Source organism: Adelges cooleyi, unplaced genomic scaffold (assembly GCF_023614345.1).
Source record: "Adelges cooleyi isolate 19-005CV unplaced genomic scaffold, UGA_ACOO_1.1 ACOO_flye_CR_arks_rails_tigmint_CR_PRNA_55, whole genome shotgun sequence".
Lineage (NCBI taxonomy): Eukaryota > Metazoa > Arthropoda > Insecta > Hemiptera > Adelgidae > Adelges > Adelges cooleyi.
The window spans coordinates 227,366-254,577 of record NW_026096241.1 but is presented as its reverse complement, the minus strand read 5'-3'; the positions used below and the strand labels follow the sequence as shown (position 1 = coordinate 254,577).

Here is a 27,212-nt window from a genome sequence, read left to right as displayed (position 1 = left end):
CTTTTTAACTTTGCTGGTTTATACTGTGCTTGGTATGGACTGTACTGGCGTGAAAATACTAACTACCGATTTGCATCGAAGCGTTTTTTCGAAAGTGATTTTATCAGATTTAAAAATTCCTGTAAACCTGTGACCTCCCCGTCCCACTATTTTACACACAACACTACAAGGTATTTTATACACTCGCGCATTTTATTATACTCGATTAAAAAAACAACAATTAAAATTCAGGTAAAAAGCAACAAATAGTCATGAGTAAAACGATTTATTATAAGATACATTAAATTTGGATATAAATGCAGTTTGGAACAATTGTTTTAATATAATAATAATAGTGCAGTATAATTTTTAGCAAGTTAACTCTAAGATTATTGGTCTGAATTGTAATAACTGAAAAGCATGCGAATACTTGTTACCATGTATTAGTGATGTTTATTAAACACACTAATTTATTTTTTTAAACAGTATCATACCCCGTGGGATCGACTTTCATAACAATCTTGTCTATACCAGTAAGAAAACAAAAATTACCTTCAACTTTAGCTTCTATTATATATGCTTCTGGGTTTCTTATACTTCTAAGCAATCCTTTTAGTCGACACAACCAGTCCGCCAAGTAGTCTTTTTTGTACTCAGTATTTTTATCTTAAAAAAATAAATTATTTAGAAATTTACCAAGCTTAACTTACTAGTTAATACATATATAGTTTAACACATAACTAATACACGTGATAAATACAATATACAGATTGTCCGTGTTGTGTAAATGGCCGGACAACCTGTTTATCATGGTCAGAAGGCATATCGTAATTTCATAATTAAATTTAAAAAAACTTAGAAGCTTTTGTATAAAATAGTTTTCCAAACAGGGTTTGGTTGACCAGTCAACATTTTTTAGCACATTATTGTTAATTTAAAAAGTTAATGAAATGTAATGTATGTGTTACCATTTAAGTTTAAAAAATTGCCATCTAAGTTAAAAAACTAATTCGGAAGGGGGTAAAAACAAAAAGAATTGTAGAAAATTGAGATCACATTGTATAAAAATATTATTAAGTCATAATGTCCAGAGAAATTAAGATTATATGTTTATTCCACCAGTTAAAGTTCTGACAACTTTTTAATTCATCTGAATCATTTTTTTTTTTAAATAATGTCTTTTTTATAAATATATACATAGATATAGCTACACAGGGTGTAATGTAAATTTCTACCGAGCTTTAAATGAGACATTGAGGATGCTCTATGGGAACAATATATGATATTCTACTATTATAATTTTATATAATATTTACTCATAAGAAGTACTGATTTTTGCACAAATTGTCTTGTAACGTCAAGAGTAAGTGTTCTTCTCAATTCTCCAAGCTCTTTCAACCCACAGTTTTCAAAATCTGTAAAAATAATAAATAACTGTGTCAATGACAAAATATTAAAAAAAAAAAATTAATTGCACGTGTTAAAATTGAAGAATATAATAAATTCAATAAACTGTGTTAATATAATTTTTTCATACTTCAAATTTAAATAACATATTTTATTTAATACCATATTTATACAACTATTACATACTATAAATACAATACTACAAAAAATGTTCATCAAATTTGTCAAGAAACAAGAAAAATGTTCATATTATATTCGAATAAAATACTAATAAGGTACTAATAATATTTTATGAATAATTTAAAAATAATAAAAACATATTCTATTTTTAGCACTTATAATTTATTTTTTATTTTTATGAAGTTACGGAGGACATCGAAACCGTTTGGCCCAAACTTGTCCATTATATTTACAATTAAGATTATTAATTTTCAGATAAGAATAACAAATGTATAACCATTAAGTCTTAGAACTAATTACGATTAACAAATTAATGCATAATTACCTTTATTTTTAATATCACGAACAGGATGAATACCTGTAACAGAAATATTAAATAATTTAACAGTAAATGAAATCCCATTTTATATTTTATCTATAATAATAGTATCTAATACTGAGTTTGTTGAGAATAATTAATATTAGGCATTTGAATAATTATTATTTTTGAATTTGGATATTCTCAAATTAATATACCTACCTAAGACTTTGGATATTACTTGTTGCAAGTCAGTTTGGTAATTTATGTATTCTATAATTAAAAACAAAAAAAGTTATTAATTTTATTCTAAATTTTTTTTTTAAATAGAAAGAAATATGTAAGTACAAAACAAATCTTGTTTTCTAGCTAATATTTATAAGATTAATTACCCTGTAATTTTTTCTGGATTGTTGGTGCTGGAATTAAAACGAGAAAATGTTATCAAATAACTATGTGCAAACACGTCCATATACACTTGAGAAATATTATTACCTAGTTTAGCCAACAACCTATTCATTTTATCTGAAATTTACATAACATAAATGGATTAGATAATGATATTGGTATTATTATTTTATTTTATTATTTGACCCGGTTTGGCTCAACGGCCTATTGTTCAAACTGAAAATGTTTCTCCCTGCTCCTCATTTCCTAATAATAAAGTCCAACTTATAATTGAAATATTCATGGTTATTGCACATATACCCCTTCTTTATCTTTAGAAATAAAAATGTTAGTATATAACAAATCTTGTTTTTTATACAGTATCCATATATATGACGATGTAAAGTATTCTAATTTTAATATTTATAAGATTAATTACCCGGCAGGCAATTTCGACTTGACGATACTGGAATTAAAACAAGAAAATATTTTCAAATAACTTTGTGCAAACACGTCCATTTACACTTGAGAAATATTATGCACATATACACCTTCTTTATCAAATAATCGATTAAAGTATCATTTATACTGGGTGATACTGCTGAGTGTCTACCCATAAACGATAGCTTTAATGTCAACCTTAATTTTATTCTACATATTTTTTATATATATATATATATAAATTACCCTTCCAATCTTCTTCATTAATTTCCTCGATTGGCGGTGCTGTAATTAAAACGAGAATATTTTATACTTAATATGAAATAACTATGTGCAAACACGTCCATACACTTGAGAAATATTATTACCTGGTGCAGCCAACATAAAAACCATTTTCTCTGAAATTTACATAACATAAATGGATTAGATAATGATATTGGATTTATTATTTTATTATATTACATGGCCAGGTTTGGCACGACGGCCGATTGTTCAAACTGAAGAAGTCACTTTTAGTTTTTACAATTTTCTAAGCTTAAATACATTTTTATCAAATTATATTATAATTACTCATTTTTGCATTTTCATCCAAAATTGTTTTAATTACTTTTTGCATACCCAATACTATAAACAAATAATGGGTTTTTAGGACTTAAAAATACATTTTAATAATAAATATATATATGTATATCAATTACCCTTCCAATCTTCTTCATTAATTTCCTCGATTGGCGGTGCTGTAATTAAAACGAGAATATTTTATACTTAATATGAAATAACTATGTGCAAACACGTCCATACATTTGAGAAATATTCATACCTGTTACACCATATAGAATAGCAATTTTCTCTGAAATTTACATAACATAAATGGATTAGATAATCATATTAGATTTATTATTTTATTGTATTATTTGACCAGGTTTGGCACGACGGCCTATTCTGCCCTCCTAAACAAAAATGCCGTAACTCGAAAAATAAAAAAATTAAAAACCCTTTAAATAAAGTAAAATGGTATATATATATATATAAATACAGGGTAGCCCACAAATATTTGACAAATGAAATTACTTTTGTTCTATTGAATATTTTTGAGATTTTTTTTATATATATATATATAATATTAATACCTGGAGGAAGAAAATTCACCTCCGCGATTTGTCTACCTATAATAAATTAATGAAGATAAGTAAATGCAAATTTTTAATCACCAAGTTGAATTTGTATAATAAAAAAAATTACTGACTTGTGATGACAAGCTGCTTCTTATATAACGCTGTAAAAGAGTGATTTTTTTAAAAAAATTGTTTAGATTTTTAATCATCTTGAAGGGGTAAGCGTGAAAATACAATAAATAATAAATACCTAGTTTATCTTCTGCTAAAACATTAACAGCGACGAACAAAATCAAAACACAAACACGTTTCATTTTTATCTGCAAAAAACAGTAAACATCAAAGCCTATTGTATTGAAGATTATAGATTTAAATGTTTATTTAACTTTTTTTAATATCTTTATGTGGCTAGTCTATGGGTAAGAAATCGTACTTGAAAGATACTTTCCTAAATATTTAATGTCAAATTAAAAAAAAAAGCTATTTTTGAATATAGAAAAATGGCCACGCCAATAATAATTGTACAAAAATGTATATACATATGATAATTTTTTGGGTATTTTCTTGAGTTTGAAAGAGAAGAGGGTACAATTTTTAAATTTTCGGCTCAATAAAGTAGAAGAAATTAGTTAAGCGATTAAGTAAATATATTGGATCTAGTTAAAAAAAAAAAACTTTTAAAAATATTTTATTGCAGAAACAATAGCATTTCATCTCCGCATCAAAGTTAAAATCGAATTTTGCTTACTGGCAATCTTTGAAGTTATGGTAGAACTCTTGTGAACCTTATGGTTAACAACCGTTTCAAAGTGTTTTGCATGTAAATCGTCAACCGAAACGGTAAAAACAGAATAAGTTTTGCAGTTTGCAAAATATGTACTTTATATCGAAACGATTTTAAAGTAAATAAGATGCAAACAGATTATTTACAAACGGGTAAGAAATTTTAAACTAGGTCTCATTACTCATCATAGTTTTTTTCTATACATTTTGTATTTTTTGAAGTATTTCCTAAGATAGTGTTGATAAGAGATCAATTTAGTTTATAAATATAAGTAAAACTTTTTCAGTTGATTTTAAAACCTATCATGTTAAACTATTATTTTCATCGTAGCCGAGTATCAAAATTGTATCAAGAAACAAGAAAACAAAATAATATATTATTGTAAAACGTATATTATTCCTACAACGCTGTGTAAATGAACAAAACTAACAATAACACAATGTGTTTCTCCGGTTTCGTTATTATTTATTCAACCGAAAATTACTGCGTTTAGTCTGATATTATTAATGCGCCCATTGCAAAACCTTGGCTAAATGTTATCTATAAGTCTTAAAATATTATTTTTTGTTCTATACGATTTTAAATCCAAATTTGAAATACTGACAATTGTTCTACATTTTATATACTAATTGTTTAGATAAAAAATAAATGGCCCCAAAATATAATAACAATGAAAATCGTTTTAACTTTGGAAATTTCAATTAATATAACTAGGTCGATGAAAAAAATGTTGTTTTTGGTTATATTTTTAAAACAATTTTACTTAAATATAAAACTAATAAATTTTTTTTATAAAACTGAGATTATTTTACATTGAAACCGATTTATTATAATTTATTTTGATGGCCGAAGATACATAAAAAAAAACGATTAAAAAATTGTCTAATGAAACATAAACAAAACTATCTTAATAAAAAATTACCAAATGTGAATTATTTTTCGATGGTATATTTATAAATAATCAAATGAACTGTATTATTTTTAAGTGACAACTTTGGTTTTTAACGTATTCGAATTACACACAAAATTTAAAAAATGTCATTAACATCAGATTTAAGTAGTTCTTAAAAATGTCAAAAGGCTTGCAATAGTTTTTAAACAGTCACTGTTTAATTGTAAATAGTAAAACACCACTGCACTTGATTAGCAATGACAATAATAAAATATTTCAACATAACTATGTTCTTAAGGCCTAAATTATAGAAACATTGTCAACCTATGATTTTTTAAGACCTACAAAATTCTAATTTAAAAATGTACATCAATAAGTGCACACACAAAAATAAATTTGAGGGAAATGGTTTTATAAACTAAACATTGTATAAATACAATAGAATTAAAATAATTAAAATATTGACAAATTCTCACTTTACCTAATAATGAGTTCAAAAGAGTTAGCATAAAACATTTCGTGTAAAATAGTCTTTCCTGTCATTATACACAATTAAATAATATGTATTTCAATTTAATAAGATATATGAATATATTTATAAAACATACAATATAAATGGCACAACAAATTGACTTACTTACCCAGCACTAAAAAGGGAAGAAAAGGGGTTCTTAAACACAGCTACCACTATTTACATACCACAATTGCGGTACATGGTTTTGGTTAGTGCCATAGATGTATATATAATGGAACACCGTTAAAATGGTCAGGATTAAAGTTTAATATTTAAATTACATAATAATAATATATTGTCAACCCGCAAATTCACCCAATCGTGCGGCTAATATAATTTTTTAAACGATTATCGTGTGTCATCACAACAATAGCAATAATATCACTCCGGTCTTCCTAATCTCAAAAATGCGGGCGGCAGCCTTGTTGAAGACCGGGGGATGACACCACTCCTACCAAAAATCATGTTATTTCATGGTACATTTTTCCTAATCAACATTATTTTCCAGTGACCATTTTTTCTGTTAACCACTTGTTCCAAACTGGAAAAATAATAGATTGGAAAAAAAGGTTATCGGGTCGTTACTTTTTACACTTACAACAATACCTTAAAACCTACCTACGCTAGGAAATGTGTCAAAATTGTTGTAATGTTCAGTATAAAAATTCTCATATTTACATAAACTTATGTATATTGTAAAAAGGCCTTTGCATAGTATGTTCTCTTTCGAATTCCAGCAAGTATAATAATAATTTCAACCATTGCATCAGCCCCTAACCTAACCTAGCCTGTTGTTTTTTAAATTGTTCTCAATTGGCAATGTAAAATATAAACAGATATTTTATCGAGCGTTTCAATTGAAAATCTATTCATTTGCTGTTAAACCGAAATTGTTATTGGGTTTTCTGCTGTTGTTGTGGTTGTAACTGTTCTTATTTGTACAAACGTTACATATGCGAAAATATTTTACTGAAAAACAACTTATTTTTTTTGTGCCAAATAGGTCGGTACTATTAGTTTATATAACTTATGCGAATTGTTGAAGACGGGGGATGACACCACTTCTACCAAAAACCATGTTATTCCATGGTACATTTTTCCTAATCAACATTATTTTCCAGAGACCATTTTTTCTGTTAACCACTTGTTTCAAACTGGAAAAATAATAGATTGGAAAAAGTGGTTATCGAGTTATCGTTACTTTTTACTCTTACAACAATATTTCCCAATTTTAAAATATCCTAAAATGACCATTATGAGGTGTTTTTATACTCGTATGTTATTTCATATCGAAACGATTTAAAGGTAAATAAGAAGCAAAACAAAATTTACCAACTGTGTGTATTTTGGAAACCTAACATTGGGCCTCCGGTTAGCGAGTTCTGTACTCGATTAAAAAAACAACAATTAAAATTCAGGTAAAAAGCAACAAATGAGTTTATAGTCATGAGTAAAACGGTTTATTATAAGATACATTAAATTTGGATATAAATGCAGTTTGGAACAACTGTTTTAATATAATAATAATAGTGTAGTATAATTTTTAGCAAGTTAACTCTAAGATTATTGGTCTGAATTGTAATAACTGCAAACCATGCGAATACTTTTTACCATGTATTAGTGATGTTAATTAAACACACTAATTTATTTTTTAAACAGTATCATACCCCGTGGGATCGACTTTCATAACAATCTTGTCTATACCAGTTAGAAAACAAATTTGACCTTGAACTTTAGCTTCTGTTATATATGCTTCTGGGACTCTTATACTTCTAAGCAATCCTTTTAGTCGACACAACCAGTCCGCCACTTTTTTGTACTCATCTTCTTTATCTTAAAAAAATTAATTATTTAGAAATTTACCAAACTTAATTTACTAGTTACTACATATATAGTGTAACACATAACTAATACACGTGATAAATACAATATACAGATTGTCCGTGTTGTGTAAATGGCCGGACAACCTGTTTATCATGGTCAGAAGGCATATCGTAATTTCATAATTAAATTTAAAAAAACTTAATCTGAATCATTTTTTTAAAATTATATATATATATATTATTGTATATAGTATATATATATATATATATATATATAGATACACAGGGTGTAATGTAAATTTCTACCGAGCTTCAAGTGAGACATTGAGGATGCTCTATGGAAACAATAAATGATATTCTACTATTATAATTTTATATAATATTTACTCATAAATAATGCTTGTTTTTTCACAAAACGTGTTGTAACGTCAAGAGTTAGTTGTCTTCTCACTTCTCCAAGTTCTTTCAACCCACAGTTTTCAAAATCTGTAAAAATAATAAATAACTGTGTCAATGACAAAATATTAAAAAAAAAAAAATTAATTGCACGTGTTCAAATTGGAGAATATAATAAATTCAATAAACTGTGTTAATATAATTTTTTCATACTTCAAATTTAAATTACATATTTTATCTAATAACATATTTATACAACTATTATATACTATAAATACAATACTACCAAAAAATGTTCATCAAATTTGTCAAGAAACAAGAAAAATGTTCAAATTATATTTGAATAAAGTACTAATAAGGTTCTAATAATATTTTGTGAATAATTTAAAAATAATAAAAACATATTCTATTTTTAGCACTTATAATTTATTTTTTATTTTTATGAAGTTACGGAGGACATCGAAACCGTTTGGCCCAAACTTGTCCATTATATTTACAATTAAGATTATTAATTTTAAGATAATAATAAAAAATGTCTAACCACTAAGTCTTAGAACTAATTACGATTAACAAATTAATGCGTAATTACCTTCATTTTTAATATCACGAACAGGATGAATACCTGTAACAGAAATATTAAATAATTAAACAGTAGATAAAATCCCATTTTATATTTTATCTATAATAATAGTATCTAAAACTGAGTTTATTTAGACTAATTATTAGGCATTTGAACAATTATTGTTTTTGAATTTGGGTATTTACAAATTAATATACCTACCTAAGACTTTGGATATTACTTGTTGCAAGTCAGTTTGGTAATTTATGTATTCTATAATAAAAAACAAAAAAAGTTATTAATTTAATTCTAAATCTTTTTTTTAAATAGAAAGAAATATGTAAATATAAAACAAATCTTGTTTTCTAGCTAATATTTATAAGATTAATTACCCTGTAATTTTTTCTGGATTGTCGGTGCTGGAATTAAAACGAGAAAATGTTATCAAATAACTATGTGCAAACACGTCCATATACACTTGAGAAATATTATTACCTAGTTTAGCCAACAACCTATTCATTTTATCTGAAATTTACATAACATAAATGGATTAGATAATGATATTGGATTTATTATTTGACCAGGTTTGGCTCGACGGCCTATTGTTCAAACTGAAAATGTTTCTCACTGCTCCTCATTTCCTACTAGTAAAGTCCAAATTATGATTGAAATATTCATGGTTATTGCACATATACCCCTTCTTTATCTTTAGAAATAAAAATGTTAGTATAAAACAAATCCTATTTTTTATACATTATGCATATATCTGACGATGTAAAGTATTCTAATTATAATATTTATAAGATTAATTACCCGACAGGCAATTTAGACTTGACGGTACTGGAAATAAAACGAGAAAATGTTATCAAATAACTTTGTGCAATCACGTCCATTTACACTTGAGAAATCTTATTACCTGGTGCAGCCAACATAAAAACCATTTTCTCTGAAATTTACATAACATAAATGGATTAGATATTGGATTTATTATTTTATTATATTATATGGCCAGGTTTGGCACGACGGCCGATTGTTCAAACTGAAGAAAGAGACTTTTAGTTTTTACAATTTTCTAAGCTTAAATACATTTTTATCAAATTATATTATAATTACTCATTTTTGTATTTTCATCCAAAATTGTTCCAATTACTTTTTGCATACCCAATACTATAAACAAATAATGGGTTTTTAGGACTTAAAAATACATTTTAATAATAAATATATATATATATATATATCAATTACCCTTCCAAGCTTCTTCATTAATTTCCTCGATTGGCAGTGCTGTAATTAAAACGAGAATATTTTATACTTAATATGAAATAACTACGTGCAAACACGTCCATACACTTGAGAAATATTAATACCTGTTACACCATATATAATAGCAATTTTCTCTGAAATTTACATAACATAAATGGATTAGATAATCATATTAGATTTATTATTTTATTGTATTATTTGACCAGGTTTGGCACGACGGCCTATTCTGCCCTCCTAAACAAAAATGCCGTAACTCGAAAAATAAAAAAATTAAAAACCCTTTAAATAAAGTAAAATGGTATATATTATATATATATATATATATAAATACAGGGTAGCCCACAAATATTTGACAAATGAAATTACTTTTGTTCTAGTGAATATTTTTGAGATTTTTTATATACAGGGTGATCCAACTAACGTAAGACACTCATTTTCTCTGAAAGTATGAATATTTTGCGAATTTTTTTTCCCCTAAAATTTAAGGTACATATTTAAGTACATTTTTCAATATTTAGAAAAATTGTATCTTCAACCCTTATACGTTAAAGAAGTACGAACCTCGTTTTTTCAAATGGGAACATATGTTTTAAATTCCATAAATATAAAGACAAAAAATCTAAAAAAATGTTAGCGTTTCAATTTTCAATTTTCATCTATTTGTTCCCTGTTTATGACTTTGTAAAGATTTGAATTTTTTTCTATATTTCTTAATAATTTTATTCGATTTGACAAAGACAAGTAGTTTTATTATGACGGCCATCACATCAAATATAATAATAATTTGATGTTAACGCATTCCGTATCATAATCAGATATAATAAATAACCACACATTATTAGACGAAAGGTAGACTGTTACGGATAACGGACTTTACACTTTACACATCTCGGATAGCAATCTAGTATCTAAACTATGCATCAGTTACCACGGAATAATCGAGTGACCAGTAACTATAATATATTTTATTATTTGTACAAAATCGCATTTTATTTATTATTTGTACATAACCTCTATCGCTAACAAATTTTGACTTCACAGTTCACACGTTTTCCATTTGTGAAATGAGAAATTACAAACTTAATTAAAAAATGTTAGTAAATTTAAATTTTACTTTATAGTAAATATGATAGCATGCTTATTGTAGTTATGTCATAACTCGTTATTTTATAATTTTTTAAATATATCAATTGATAATATTTGCTCTCGACTTTATTTTGACGTTACATTCTTGGACACACCATTAATTTAATAGGTAAGTGTATTAAAGTTTAATAGATAATTTAATACAATACTAATTCAATTAGCTTTTTTATTTTAGGTTGAATGCTTTTTTCCGAAAATCTTTTATCATTTAAAAATCAATGTTATCATGTCAGAAATATCTATGGCGTTGGGAATAGGCTATACCAATTACTATGGAAATGTCTTTTCAATTGGACCCAAGACTGAAGACCTTACAATTTTATATCAAGGTGTAAATTATAAATATAAAGCATTAATTTAATAGGTAAGTTTATTAGAGTTTAATGGGTAATTTAATACAATACGATTTCAATTAGCTTTTTTAATTTAGGTTGAATGCTTTTTTACTGAAAATATTTCATCTTTTAAAAACCAATGTTATCATGTCAGAAAAATCAATGGCGTTGAGATTAGGCTATACCAATTACTATGGAAATGTCTTTTCAATTGGACCCAAGACCTTACAATTATATATCAAGGTGTAAATTATAAGTATAAAACATTTATTTCTAATGTGACATTTTTTCATGTGAATGTATAATATCATCACTAAGCAATTTGAATGAAAAGTGTGTTGTGTTGTGTTAACTTAAAATAATTATTAATGCATGTATTTGTGTATGTGGGTTGATAATACTCACATACCCGTTTCATTTATTTTTAAAAATATCAGTAATTAATGTATGCATTTCATATTACTACATACAAGGAAACACTTCTTGATAATACCATTATTGTTTTTTATTTTATTTTAAGCCTATGTAAGTATATTATTTTTATTTGATTAAACTTATCTAAGGTAGTTCAAATGTCTGCTTTCAGTTTAGTTATTTCTTACAATGAGCTAACCCATATATTGTGTGTTTAACATACATTACGGATATTTGATCATAAAGTTTTAGCTATAACTGACACGGGTATTTGGCTATCAAAGTTAAATTTTATATCAAATTTATTAATATACAATAATTCTCTCTTTGAAAAGTTGTAATTCTATTAATTTGTATTTAATGAATTCAGTAAATCAAGTAAATTATTTTTTTGAATTTGCCTAAGATAATTAATGTTAATTTTATTTTTGTTAGATTTGTTTAAGTACCAACGTTTGTTAAAAAAAAGAAATTAAAATCAGTATAATAGAAGTTGAACAATTTCAATTTCAAATTTATAGTTATTGTTTTTGTTTCATATTTTTTATTGAATATTTCAAAATAGTAACATTTGTAATTTTTAAATTTATTGTTATATTAATAATAAGTTTATGAATAGTTTATTAGTTAAATACTTATATTATCAGACAAAAGAGTATTATTGTTCTTTAAATGTTATACTATACTATCTATTCGTCGTTGAAATTTATCAATACAATTGTGTTATCAATTTTTAAATTTTGTAAAGTCCACACAGCAAAAATTAATGCAAATTGTTTTTAAATCTTTAAAGTAGGAAAAATGTTGCAAATATTCTTTTAACCATTATTTGTATCATTAAATGTAAACAAATTTTATTTTTAACAACTATGCATTCTAAGACATAAGTCAGTATAATTTATTTTATAAATATTTGTATTTATAAATAAATGTAATATACATACATGTATGTGTATAAAATCAGACAAACTTGTCGCGTACAAATTCCGTAAAATTTAAATCCTCAAAAATGAGTTTTATTACAGAATAATTATTAAATTTAGAGACTACAATTTAGCAAAGGCTATTTTTGATTTAATATTGCTACTTTTACATAATCTTAGTAAAACGTACCCGTTATAATAGTTTAATAATGTCAATACTTTAATTTGTTTGGTAAACAAGGAAACATCACACAATGGTTTTCTTTTTAAACAACTAAAATCTATTAAGCTTTTAATTTTCTAGATATTAAATAGTGAAGAAAATAAGAAAATACTGATTATAAAATCAAAAAAGCGGCTTCAACTGTAAAAGAATTAACTGTTCAATTTAAAATGTTTAAAACAGACATATTTTATTATAAAGACTTTAGAATCACTATTACTATAACATTATACATCTTATAAGTTATAATAATAGTTAGTAAGTACTAATAAAAGGATTAGAATTATATAAACTATTTAATTTGATTTGTAATTAATAAAATAAAAAAGACAAGTTCTGATCATTTAATGTTTGCGTGACACAAACCTTAACTTTATTTCTGAAAACAAATCACAGGTGAGTTTGAGTATCATTGTATGATTTAGTGTAATTGAGTCACAAACTTTTGGACCATATTTTTATTAATGGGATCTAGATAAGAAAGTAACTTACTTTAAAAAAAATAAAATGTCAGTGTTGTTGAAGAATTTACCGTTACGGAAACAAGAAATCTTAACACTGTTTAAAAATATCTAGTCTTAGACTACTTAATCATTTAAACACAGTCCACTTGACTGCATTATTTTATTAATAAAGTTGTTTATAAAAAAAAAAAAGTTAGTTATAAATGTAAAATAGGCAACATTTTAAATATTTACTGTAGAATTAAAATAGTAAGCAATTTAAATCTAAAATTCCTTATTTAGTGTAAATTGTTTGAAACAATTATTTGAGCACAAAACATATTTTGAATAAATTCAATATAACTAAACAAATAATAGTAACACTTCCCGACGATTGTCCATTTAATGTATGCACTTATGAGATTGTAAGCCAAATTTTAAAGCTATTGTTTACTACCTATAAAAACTATAGACATTATAATTTTCATAATAGCCTAATATTAATCTGTTGTACTGTGCCGTCTGTGCTGTTACTTTTTGAATGTAGAATATAGATAGTAGAAAAATATGATAACTAGTTTAATGATAACACAGATATACATAATATTATATATATCTATGAATGATAATAATATTATGTATTATCATCATAGTAGCAGTTATCAACCTACTTGTACCACGGTTTTTAATTGTTGTGGTTGAATAGCCATTCGTTAGCCGCTGTCAATATAGGTCTGTCAACCTACCTATCATGACGGTGTGTTAGAAAAGTCGGTAATCTGTAAATATGAATCGCTGGTCAACTAAAATATCACAAAACATTTTATTGTGTTTGGTTATCTGTGTACTCACCTATCGGACAATGCGATCATAAATAAGTATTTTATTGGCCCGGTCTTTGGAAAACCAAAGAAATATAACAATATTTAAGAGAAAATGTAATATCTTTACAAAGTCATAGCTCACGACTAAATGGATGAAAATTAATAATTCAAACGAAAACATATTTTAAAATTTTTTTACTACAAATTTATTGAATTAAAAACATATGTTGCTATTTGAAAACGCGAACTTAGAACCTTTTTATCGTATAAGGGATGGAGATATAAATTTTCAAAGTATTGAAAAATATAGTAAAGCTTATACCTAAAAGAATAGAAAAAAAATAATTTTCAAAATATTTATATTTTCCGAGAAAATGAGTGTCTTACGTTAGTTGGATCACCCTGTATATAATATTAATACCTGGAGAAAGAGAATTCACCTCCGCGATTTGTCTATCTATAATAAATGAATGGAAATAAGTAAATGCAAATTTTTAATCACCAAGTTGAATTTGTATAATAAAAAAAATGACTGACTTGTGATGACAAGCTGCTTCTTATATAACGCTGTAAAAGAGTGATTTTTTTAAAAAAATTGTTTAGATTTTTAATCATCTTGAAGGGGTAAGCGTGAAAATGCAATAAATATTAAATACCTAGTTTATCTTCTGCTAAAACATTAACAGCGACGAACAAAATCAAAACACAAACACGTTTCATTTTTATCTGCAAAAAACAATAAACATCAAAGCCTATTGTATTGAAAATTATAGATTTAAATGTATATTTAACTTTTTTTAATATCTTTATGTACCTAGTCTATGGGTAAGAAATCGTACTTGAAAGATACTTTCCTAAATATTTAATGTCAAATTAAAAAAAAAAGCTATTTTTAAATATAGAAAAATGGCCACGCCAATAATAATTGTACAAAAATGTATACACATATGATAATTTTTTGGGTATTTTCTTGAGTTTGAATGAGAAGAGGGTACAATTTTTAAATTTTCGGCTCAATAAAGTAGAAGAAATTAGTTAAGCGATTAACTAAATATATTGGATCTAGTTAAAAAAAAAAAACTGTTTAAAATATTTGATTGTAGAAACAATAGCATTTCATCTTCGCATCAAAGTTAAAATCGAATTTTGCTTACTGCCAATCTTTGAAGTTATGGTAGAACTCTTGTGAACCTTTTTGTTAAAACAACCGTTTCAAAGTGTTTTGCATGTAAATCGTCAACCGAAACGGTAAAAACAGAATAAGTTTTGCAGTTTGCATAATATGTACTTTATATCGAAACGATTTTAAAGTAAATAAGATGCAAACAGATTATTTACAAACGGGTAAGAAATTTTAAACTAGGTCATCACTCATTATAGTTTTTTTCTATAAATTTTGTATTTTTTGGAGTATTTCCTAAGATAGTGTTGATAAGAGATAAATTTAGTTTATAAATATAAGTAAAACTTTTTCAGTTGATTTTAAAACCTATCATGTTAAACTATTATTTTCATCGTAGCCGAGTATCAAAATTGTATCAAGAAACAAGAGAACAAAATAATATATTATTGTAAAACGTATATTATTCCGACAACGCTGTGTAAATGAGCAAAACTAACAACAACACAATGTGTTTCTCCGGTTTCGTTATTATTTATTCAACCGAAAATTACTGCGTTTAGTCTGATATTATTAATGTGCCCATTGCAAAACCTTGGCTAAATGTTATCTATAAGTCTTAAAATATAATTTTTTGTTCAATACGATTTTAAATCCAAATTTGAAGTACTGACAATTGTTCTACATTTTATATACTAATTGTTTAGATAAAAAATAAATGGCCCCAAAATATAATAACAATGAAAATCGTTTTAACTTTGGAAATTTCAAATAATACAACTAGGTCGATGTAAAAAATGTTGTTTTTGGTTATATTTTTAAAAAAATTTTAATGACTTTATTTTACTCGAATATAAAACTAAAAAAATTTTATAATAAAACTGAGATTATTTTACATTGAAACCGATTTATTATAATTTATTTTGATGGCCGAAGATACATAAAAAAAAAACGATAAAAAATTTTCTAATAAAACATAAACAAAACTATCTTAATAAAAAATTACCAAATGTGAATTATTTTTCGATGGTATATTTATAAATAATCAAATGAACTGTATTATTTTTAAGTGACAACTTTGGTTTTAAACGTATTCGAATTACAGACAAAATTTAAAAAATGTCATAAACATCAGATTTATGTAGTTCTTAAAAATGTCAAAAGGCTTGTAATAGTTTTTAAACATTCACTGTTTAATTGTAAATAGTAAAACACCACTGCACTTGATTAGCAATGATAATAATAAAATATTTTAACATAACTATGTTCTTAAGGCTTAAATTATAGAAAAATTGTCAACCTATGATTTTTTAAGACCTACAAAATTCTAATTTTAAAATGTACATCAATAAGTGCACACACAAAAATAAATTTGAGGGAAATGGTTTTATAAACTAAACATCGTATAAATACAATAGAATTAAAATAATTAAAATATTGACAAATTCTCACTTTACCTAATAATGAGTTCAAAAGAGTTAGCACAAAACATTTCGAGTAAAATAGTCTTTCCTGTCATTATACACAATTAAATAATATGTATTTAAATTTAATAAGATATATGAATATATTTATAAAACATACAATATAAATGGCACAACAAAGTGACTTACTTACCCAGCACTAAAAAGGGAAGAAAAGGGGTTCTTAAACACAGCTACCACTATTTACATACCACAATTGCGGTACATGGTTTTAGTTAGTGCCATAGATGTATATATTATGGAACACCGTTAAAATGGTCAGGACTAAAGTTTAATATTTAAATTACATAATAATAATATATTGTCAACCCGCGAATTCACCCAATCGTGCGGCTAATATAATTTTTTAAACGATTATCGTGTGTCATCACAAAAATAGCAATGATATCACTCCGGCCTTCCTAACCTCAAAAATGCCGGCGGCGGCCTTGTTGAAGACGGGGGATGACACCACTTCTACCAAAAACCTTGTTATTCCATGGTACATTTTTCCTAATCAACATTATTTTCCAGAGACCATTTTTTCTGTTAACCACTTGTTCCAAACTGGAAAAATAATAGATTGGAAAAAGTGGTTATCGGGTCGTTACTTTTTACACTTATAACAATACCTTAAACCTACCTACGCTAGGAAATGTGTCAAAATTGTTGTAATGTTCAGAATAAAAATTCTCATATTTACATATACATATGAATATCGTAAAAAGGCCTTTGCATAGTATGTTCTCTTTCGAATTCCAGCAAGTAAAATAATAATTTCAACCATTGCATCAGCCCCTAACCTAACCTAGCCTGTTGTTTTTTAAATTGTTCTCAATTGGCAATGTAAAATATAAACAGATATTTTATCGAGCGTTAAATAGGTCGGTACTCTTAGTTTTATAACTTATGCGAATTGTTGAAGACGGGGGATGACACCACTTCTACCAAAAACCATGTTATTCCATGGTACATTTTTCCTAATCAACATTATTTTCCAGAGACCATTTTTCCTGTTAACCATTTGTTCAAAACTGGAAAAATAATAGATTGGAAAAAGTGGTTATCGGGTTATCGTTACTTTTTACACTTACAACAATATTTCCCAATTTTAAAATATCCTAAAATGACCATTATGAGGTGTTTTTATACTCGTATGTTATTTCATATCGAAACGATTTAAAGGTAAATAAGAAGCATAACAAAATTTACCAACTGTGTGTTTTTTGGAAACCTGACATTGGGCCTCCGGTTAACGAGTTCTGTACTCGATTAAAAAAAAAACAATTAAAATTCAGGTAAAAAGCAACAAATGAATTTATAGTCATGAGTAAAACGGTTTATTATAAAAAAAAAACTTACAAAAAAAACAACTTATTTTTTTTGTTCCATATAGGTCGGTACTGTTAGTTTTTATAACTTCACGCGAATTGGTGTTTTCAATATTCCACAGTATTCTTTGTCCCCACATATTATTTTTCTGTTTCAATACATATAAAAGCAATTTTCATAGATCAAATAGATTTACACAATACCAGTATACCTTGGTAACCTCTACTTTAAGTATATTTTTAATTCCTGAAACTACAAATAAAGAAAAAAAATTAATTAATCCCACTATTTTTCAAAACAAATATACTTTGCTTAAAAGTTAATTTAATATAATATAAGTCAACGCTTAATTATCAAAATGTAATCTATAATACTTGATATTTACGAAGCGATTTAAAATTATATATGTATACATATATATTTTATTAATTGAATACAGGGGGATTTTTTTTTGTTTTTACCCCCCTCCAAAACTAATTATTTTTATACAAAACTTATGTAACTTAAATGGTAAAATATATATTACTAAATTTTTAAATGAAGGATATTATACTAAAAATGCATTTTTCAGCCGAGTCTGCAACCACGAAAGTATAAAATTACACACGGAAAACCCGAAATTTCAACAACCCTCCCTCCTCCTGGGAAAAAGGCTGAATGTTTTTAAAACTTGTTTGGCGCAATTTCAAGATTTAACAGCTAATAAGTGAAATTAATTCCAAATTTGTGTGGAATTTAAACAGTTTCCAATAGAAAAGATAGAATTTTTTTCTTTATTTCACTTTTCGAAGCAGTTTTAGGGATTTAGGTCGGGAAAATTAGACCGAAGGTATATTATCTAGAACAGAACTATAACATATACAATTTTCTAAAAAAAAAAAAACTGTGATCAAACTTTTTTTATATTAAGAAAAACCCCGCCAAAAAAGGGGGAAATTACACTTTTACCGTAGTCAATTTCCAGGTTGCTATGTGTGAGTGAGTAAATAGACAATGAAAATATTTGATTTTTATGGTTAACAACGAAAATTGTTTAATTGAAATTGTTTATTAAATAGTCAATGTCAACTGGTTTCACCAGAGATAACAAAAAGTGAATACATTTAAAACAAAAATGTAACACAAATCATATCCACCCTTAAACTGAAAATTAATTTTTGAGCACATAGTTGACATTAGGTTCAATGCTCTTATCGAAATTTGTTTTTTATCTGTGATCACTGGATTGCTCTTTGAGGCCCAAATTTTGGTTTCCAAACCATAATATGTAAGGTTTTATTTTATGCTCTGAATTTTCGTTGTATGTTATAAATGCGTAAACAACACACAGTAAGTAAAATTTTTTTTTTTTTTGCGTTTTATATACCTTAAATTCGTATCGGTATGAAAAAACATACTAGTCATAATAATACACATAAAAATGCTCCTTAATGGTAGATCTACTAAGATTTTTCGTACTACTTGTTTTGATTGAATGTTTTAAATAAGCTATGTCCTAAATAAGAAAATATTCGAAAACAAAAAACAACATCTTTTATCATCAACCTAGTTATTTTATTTCAAGTGTCCAACGTTAAAACAGTTTTGACTATTATTATATTTTGAGTCCATGCATTTTTTACTTGAGTAATATTATTTATTGAAACTCATTTTCTTCATAGCAATAGTATAAGTGATTTATTAATTAAATAAGCCGTTGTCCAATTATACTGATTAAATAGTGTACCTATATATACAGGGTGACTGGTTAATTCTGCCCCAATCAATTTTATAAAAAATAAAATACTTTTAGCTTCGATGCAGAGCATTAGTTTTACTCTGATGTGGGCTTTTTTTATCTGTATAAACTGTTACTTTTTTAATACTGGATCACTTCCTTCGAGTAGCAACTCTATAAATCACAAATTTCATCTAGTTGGTACATTGGGGGGGAGGGGGGTAAAAGTTGAAAAAGTTTACTCCTTTACAGTGGAAATTTGAAAAAACAACAAAAAAACCGTACGAGTTTTTAAGTTAGAACTTTAACTGGCTATAATTTCGAGAAAAAGAGTCGGATCGAGTTGAAATTTATAAGAAATATTTATTTAGTATGCCTGCACACGTCAGTTGTATCAAATTTTAATTAAACCTATTTCCAATTTGAAAGTGATTTTATCCGAGAGGACTAGTACAGTAGAGTATAGGCATAATGGAATCAAAGCCACTAGGGGACGGAGAGATCACAGGTCTACAGGAATTATTATAAATACAAGCGATAAAATTGAATAAAATCACTTTCAAATAAACGCTTTGATGCTTATTTGTAAATACAGAATATCAATTTAATACTTTTTAACTTTGCTGGTTTATACTGTGCTTGGTATAAACTGTACTGGCTTGAAAATACTAACTACCGATTTGCATCGAAGCGTTTTTTCGAAAGTGATTTTTTCAGTTTCCGATTTAAAAATTCCTGTAAACCTGTGATCTTCCCGTCCCCACTATTTTACACACAACACTACAAGGTATTTTATACACTCGCGCATTTTATTATACTCGATTAAAAAAACAACAATTAAAATTCAGGTAAAAAGCAACAAATGAGTTTATAGTCATGAGTAAAACGGTTTATTATAAGATACATTAAATTTGGATATAAATGCAGTTTGGAACAATTGTTTTAATATAATAATAATAGTGCAGTATAATTTTTAGCAAGTTAACTCTAAGATTATTGGTCTGAATTGTAATAACTGAAAAGCATGCGAATACTTGTTACCATGTATTAGTGATGTTTATTAAACACACTAATTTATTTTTTTAAACAGTATCGTACCCTGTGGGATTGACTTTCATAACAATATTGTCTATACCAGTAAGAAAACACAAACGACCTTGAACTTTAGCTTCTATTATATATGCTTCTGGGTTTCTTATACTTCTAAGCAATCCTTTTAGTCGACACAACCAGTCCGCCACTTTTGTGTAATTACCATTTTTATCTTAAAAAAAAAATTATTCAGAAATTTACCAAACTTAACTTACTAGTTACTACATATATAGTGTAACACATAACTAATACACGTGATAAATACAATGTACAGATTGTCCGTGTTGTGTAAATGACCGGACAACCTGTTTATCATGATCAAAAGGCATATTGTAATTTCATAATTAAGTTTAAAAAAACTTAGAAGCTTTTGTATAAAATAGTTTTCCAAACCGGGTTTGGTCGACCAGTCAACATTTTTTAGCACATTATTGTTAATTTAAAAAGTTAATGAAATGTAATGTATGTGTTACCATTTAAGTTTAAAAAATTGCCATCTAAGTTAAAAAACTAATTCGGGAGGGGGTAAAAACAAAAAGAATTGTAGAAAATTGAGATCACATTGTATAAAAATATTATTAAGTCATAATGTCCAGAGAAATTAAGATTATATGTTTATTCCACCAGTTAAAGTTATGAGAACTATTAAATTAATCAGAATCATTTTTTTAAATATTATGTCTTATCTTTATATATATATATATATATATATATATATATATATATATAGAGAGAGAGAGAGAGAGAGAGAGAGAGAGAGAGAGAGAGAGAGAGAGATACAGGGTGTATTGTAAATTTCAACCGAGCTTAAAATGAGACAGTGAGGATGCTCTATGGGAACTATAAATGATATTCTACTATTACAATTTTATATAATATTTACTCATAAAAAATGCTTGTTTTATCAAAAAACGTTTTGTAACGTCAAGAGTTAGTTGTCTTCTCACTTCTCCAAGTTCTTTCAACCCACAGTTTTCAAAATCTGTACAAATTAATTAATAACTGTGTCAATGACAAAATATTCATAAAAAAAAAAAAATTAATTGCACGTGTTAAAATTGGAGAATATAATAAATTCAATGAACTGTATTAATATAATTTTTTCATACTTCAAACTTAAATAACATATTTATACTACCAACAATTTTTCATCAAATTTTTCAAGAAACAAGTAAAATGTTTTTAAAATTATATTCGAATAAAGTACTAATACAATTATTTGAATAATTTAAACATATGGAGGATCAAAAAACCTATTAGCGCAAACTTGTCTAATATATTTACAATTTAGAATATTATTTTAAAGACAATAATAAAAAATGTAAAACCATTAAGTCTCACAATTAAGTCTTAGAACTAATTACGATTAACAAATTAATGCGTAATTACCTTCATTTTTAATATCAGGATCAGGATGAATACCTGTAACAGAAATATTAAATAATTAAACAGTAAATAAAATCCCATTTTATATTTTATCTATAATAATAGTATCTAAAACTGAGTTTATTTAGACTAATTAATTATAAGGTATTTGAATAATTATTATTTTTGAATTTGGATATTCTCAAATTATTATATTTACCTAGAACTTCGGATATTTTGTTTTGCAAGTCAGTTTGATAATCTATGTATTCTAAAATTTAAAACAAAAAAGTCATTAGTTTTATTCTAAATCTTTTTTTTTAAAAAGAAAGAAATATGTAAGTACAAAACAAATCTTGTTTTCTATCTAATATTTATAAGATTAATTACCCTGTAAGTTTTCCTGGATTGACGTTGCTGGAATTAAAACGAGAAAATGTTATCAAATAACTATGTGGAAACACGTCCATTTACACTTGAGAAATATTATGCACATATACCCCTTCTTTATCAAATAATCGATTAAAGTAACATTTATACTGAGTGATACTGCTGAGTGTCTACCCATAAACGATAGCTTTAATGTCAATCTTAATTTTATTCTACATATTTTTATATATATATATATATATATATATATATAAATTACCCTTCCAATCTTCTTCATTAATTTCCTCGATTGGCGGTGCTGTAATTAAAACGAGAATATTTTATACTTAATATGAAATAACTATGTGCAAACACGTCCATACACTTGAGAAATCTTATTACCTGGTGCAGCCAACATAAAAACCATTTTCTCTGAAATTTACATAACATAAATGGATTAGATAATCCATAATGATATTGGATTTATTATATTATTATATTATATGATCAGGTTTGGCACGACGGCCGATTGTTCAAACTGAAGAAGTCACTTTTAGTTTTTACAATTTTCTAAGCTTAAATACATTTTTATCAAATTATATTATAATTACTCATTTTTGCATTTTCATCCAAAATTGTTCCAATTACTTTTTGCATACCCAATACTATAAACAAATAATGGGTTTTTAGGACTTAAAAAATACATTTTAATAATAAATATATATATGTATATCAATTACCCTTCCAATCTTCTTCATTAATTTTCTCGATTGGCGGTGCTGTAATTAAAACGAGAATATTTTATACTTAATATGAAATAACTATGTGCAAACACGTCCATACACTTGAGAAATATTAATACCTGTTACACCATATATAATAGCAATTTTCTCTGAAATTTACAAAATATAAATGGATTAGATAATGATTTATTATTTTATAGTATTATTTGACCAGATTTGGCACGACGGCCTATTCTGCCCTCCTAAACAAAAATGCCGTAACTCGAAAAATTAAAAATTAAAAAACCCTTTAAATAAAGTAAAATGGTGTATATATATATATATATATATATATATATATATATGTATAAATACAGGAATGCTCACAAAGATTTGGCAAATGAAATAACTTTAATAACCGCGTAGATATAATTTTATCTGCGCGCGATACCGCAAATGAGTATAAATGATTTTAAAAAAAAAATCTCAAAAATATTCACTAGAACAAAAGTTATTTCATTTGTCAAATCTTTGTGGACCACCCTGTATATATATATATATATAATATATATTTAATATTAATACCTGGAGAAAGAGAATTCACCTCCGCGATTTGTCTATCTATAATAAATGAATGGAAATGAGTAAATGCAAATGTTTAATCACAAAGTTGAAGTTGTACAATAAAATAAATTACTGACTTGTGATGACAAGATGCTTCTTATATAACGCTGTAAAAGAGTGAATTTTTTAATTTTTTTTAGATTTTTAATCATCTTGAAGGGGTAAGTGTGAAAATACAATAAATAATAAATACCTAGTTTATCTTCTGCTAAAACATTTATAGCGACGAACACTATTAAAACACAAAAACGTTTCATCTTTTTCTGCAAAAAATAATAATTGTATAGAAAGTTTTAGATTTAAATGTATATTTAACTTTTTTAATATCTTTATGTAGCTAGTCTATGGGTCAGAAATCGAACTTGAAAGATACTTTCCTAAGTATTTAATGTCAAATTAAAAAAAAAAGAGGTATTTTTGAATATAGAAAAATGGCTACGCTAATAATAATTGTACAAAAATGTATATACATATGATAATTTTTTGGGTATTTTCTTGAGTTTGAAAGAGAAGAGGGTACAATTTTTAAATTTTCGGCTCAATAAAGTAGAAGAAATTAGTTAAGCGATTAAGTAAATATATTGGATCTAGTTAAAAAAAAAAAAATGTTTAAATATTTGATTGTAGAAACAATAGCATTTCATCTCCTCATCAAAGTTAAAATCGAATTTTGCATGATTTTACTTTACTGTATACTTTGTATAATAATTAAATCTTATTATAATAAAGGCAGCCTGACACCAAGTTTCAATTATAATATTATATATAATTATTATTATTAAGAGACAAATAATATCGCAACTATTTTTTATTCACTTAACGATATTTTACATAAAGATTACAAAGTATTTTTATTTTAAAGTACCATATGAAATAATATTAGTTTGAAATGTTTAAAATAATGATTTTTGCAGAGCGCTAAAAACATGAGGCACATTTTTAGCTCGATTTCTAATTTTTGGTCATGCTATTCGAATAGAACGGTGTGTACCTACTATTGTTGTAATATATTATTTGCGAAATTAGCAAAACGTTTAAAAGTTTATCGATAATCTAAATACAAAAATAAAAAATTAGAAAATAAGAAAAACTCAATTAAAATGTATTAAAACTTACTAGCAATCTTTGAAATTATGATAGAACTCTTGTGAACCTCTTTGGTAAAACAACCGTTTCAAAGTATTTTGCAAGAAAATCGTCAACCAAAACGGTAAAAACGGAAAAAGTTTTTCAGTTTGCAAAATATGTACTTTAGTATGTTTACTTGTTTAAACAAGTGTGAAGAAATGTTTAAACTATTGTCTTCATAGCTATTGGTTTTACAACGGCTCGCAACACTAATGTTATTATCATGAAATTTAAAAAATTTGTCCGTGTATGATTTTATGTCCCCTTGCAATCCAAATAAAAAATCTTTAGGGAGAATTACTATTTTAGTATGGCAAAGGGTTACAATAAAAAAAAAAAAAAAAGTTTTATCCGTTACACGAAAAAAACATTGAATTTTGCATCTGCTTTTGGTTATTTTCTAAGATAGTATTGATAAGAGATCAATTTAAATTATATGTATAAGTATAACTTTTTCATTTGTTTCAAAACATATCATATTAAACTATTATTTTCATTGTAGCCGTGTATCCATATTGTATAAAGATACAAGAAAACAAAATAATATATTATTGTAAAGCGTATATTATTCCTACTACGCTGTGTAAACGAGCAAAACAAACACCGACACAATGTGTTTTTCGACTCTCGTTAGTATTTATTCAACCGAAAACAAGTGCGTTCGGTTTGATATTATTGTTCTACCCATTGTAAAACCTTGGCTAGAAACGAAAGAAAATTTTATTTGAATATACACTAAATAACACATAATATACAAAACGGTAAACTAAGAGAAATTGCACGGTATAAGCATTACTTATTCGTTGATATAATGCATTCTCGTTCGCCGATGCAGTGAAATGTTTTCTATAAGTCTTAAAATATAATTATTTATTCTATACAATTTTAAAACCAAATTTGGAACACTGACAATTGTTGTACATTTTATATACTAATTGCTTAGATAAAAAATAACTGGCCCCAAAATGTAATAACAATGAAAATCGTTTTAACTTTGGAAATTTCAAATAATATAACTAGGTCGATGTAAAAAATGTTGTTTTTGGTTTGGATAAATTTCTTATTTAGTCCATTGGTGTATGACTAACGGGTAACTGTTTAAACAAGCATAGGTACAAAACATAATACCAAAATATGTTTTCGTCTTACTTCGATAAATAACACAACTTAAAATGTGTTTTCGTGTAAGATAGTATAATATAAGAAAAGTATAAGATATATAACTAATAATAATTTCAATGAAAAATGGACTTTTTCGTGGAAAAGATTATACATAAGATGTATATAATAACCATATTTATTTACCATATAGATTTTATTGGAGACATTTTACATAAATAGTGTAAACTTTCTTAGCTATCTGAAAAAAATATTAGACAAATTCTCAAATTTTGGGCTACACGAAAAAAAAAACTTTTTATATTTTTAACACATTTTTAATGACTTTATTTTACTCGAATATAAAACTAAACAATTTTTTTTATAAAACTGAGATTATTTTACATTGAAATCAATTTAGAATAATTTATTTTGATGGCCGAAGATACATAAAAAAAACAATTAAAAAATTGTCTAATAAAACATAAACAAAACTATCTTAATAAAAAATTACCAAATGTGAATTATTTTTCGATGGTAAATTTATAAAAAATCAAATAAACTGTATTATTTTTTAAGTGACAACTTTAGCACAAAACATTTCGAGTAAAATAGTCTTTCCTGTCATTATACACAATTAAATAATATGTATTTAAATTTAATAAGATATGTGAATATATTTATAAAACATACAATATAAATGGCACAACAAAGTGACTTACTTACCCAGCACTAAAAAGGGAAGAAAAGGGGTTCTTAAACACAGCTACCACTATTTACATACCACAATTGCGGTACATGGTTTTGGTTAGTGCCATAGATTTATATATTATGGA

General features: G+C 25.9%; 1 protein-coding gene and 2 long non-coding RNA genes across 12 annotated transcripts; all 3 read right to left on the bottom strand.

Moving 5' to 3' along the window:
• Positions 1-418: 418 nt before the first annotated feature.
• On the bottom strand, positions 419-25,351 carry LOC126842560 (uncharacterized). Of its 10 annotated transcripts, none has more exons than XM_050579586.1 (18): positions 25,267-25,351; positions 24,344-24,413; positions 24,228-24,257; positions 24,112-24,147; positions 23,667-23,696; positions 23,545-23,583; positions 23,416-23,469; positions 23,207-23,236; positions 23,085-23,123; positions 9,889-9,942; positions 9,692-9,721; positions 9,589-9,615; positions 9,271-9,300; positions 9,168-9,194; positions 8,998-9,048; positions 1,892-1,924; positions 1,296-1,394; positions 419-645 (listed from the first exon to the last, which is right to left on the bottom strand). In XM_050579586.1, the coding sequence occupies exons 2-18, from the start codon at positions 24,405-24,407 to the stop codon at positions 458-460; spliced, it is 861 nt and encodes a 286-aa protein (XP_050435543.1). In that variant the 5' UTR covers positions 24,408-24,413; positions 25,267-25,351; the 3' UTR covers positions 419-457. The 10 variants fall into 10 exon arrangements, with proteins under 10 accessions (XP_050435543.1, XP_050435542.1, XP_050435545.1 ...); XM_050579585.1 differs by lacking the exon at positions 8,998-9,048 and adding an exon at positions 2,087-2,137; XM_050579587.1 differs by lacking the exons at positions 419-645; positions 1,296-1,394; positions 1,892-1,924 and adding exons at positions 7,533-7,830; positions 8,208-8,306; positions 8,806-8,838.
• On the bottom strand, positions 2,935-3,215 carry LOC126842569 (uncharacterized). The gene is made up of 3 exons (XR_007686356.1): positions 3,155-3,215; positions 3,061-3,090; positions 2,935-2,977 (listed from the first exon to the last, which is right to left on the bottom strand). It is a non-coding gene; the product is annotated as an uncharacterized LOC126842569 (long non-coding RNA).
• Positions 3,834-4,646, bottom strand: LOC126842568 (uncharacterized). The gene is made up of 4 exons (XR_007686355.1): positions 4,556-4,646; positions 4,058-4,127; positions 3,939-3,968; positions 3,834-3,858 (listed from the first exon to the last, which is right to left on the bottom strand). It is a non-coding gene; the product is annotated as an uncharacterized LOC126842568 (long non-coding RNA).
• Positions 25,352-27,212: the final 1,861 nt, after the last annotated feature.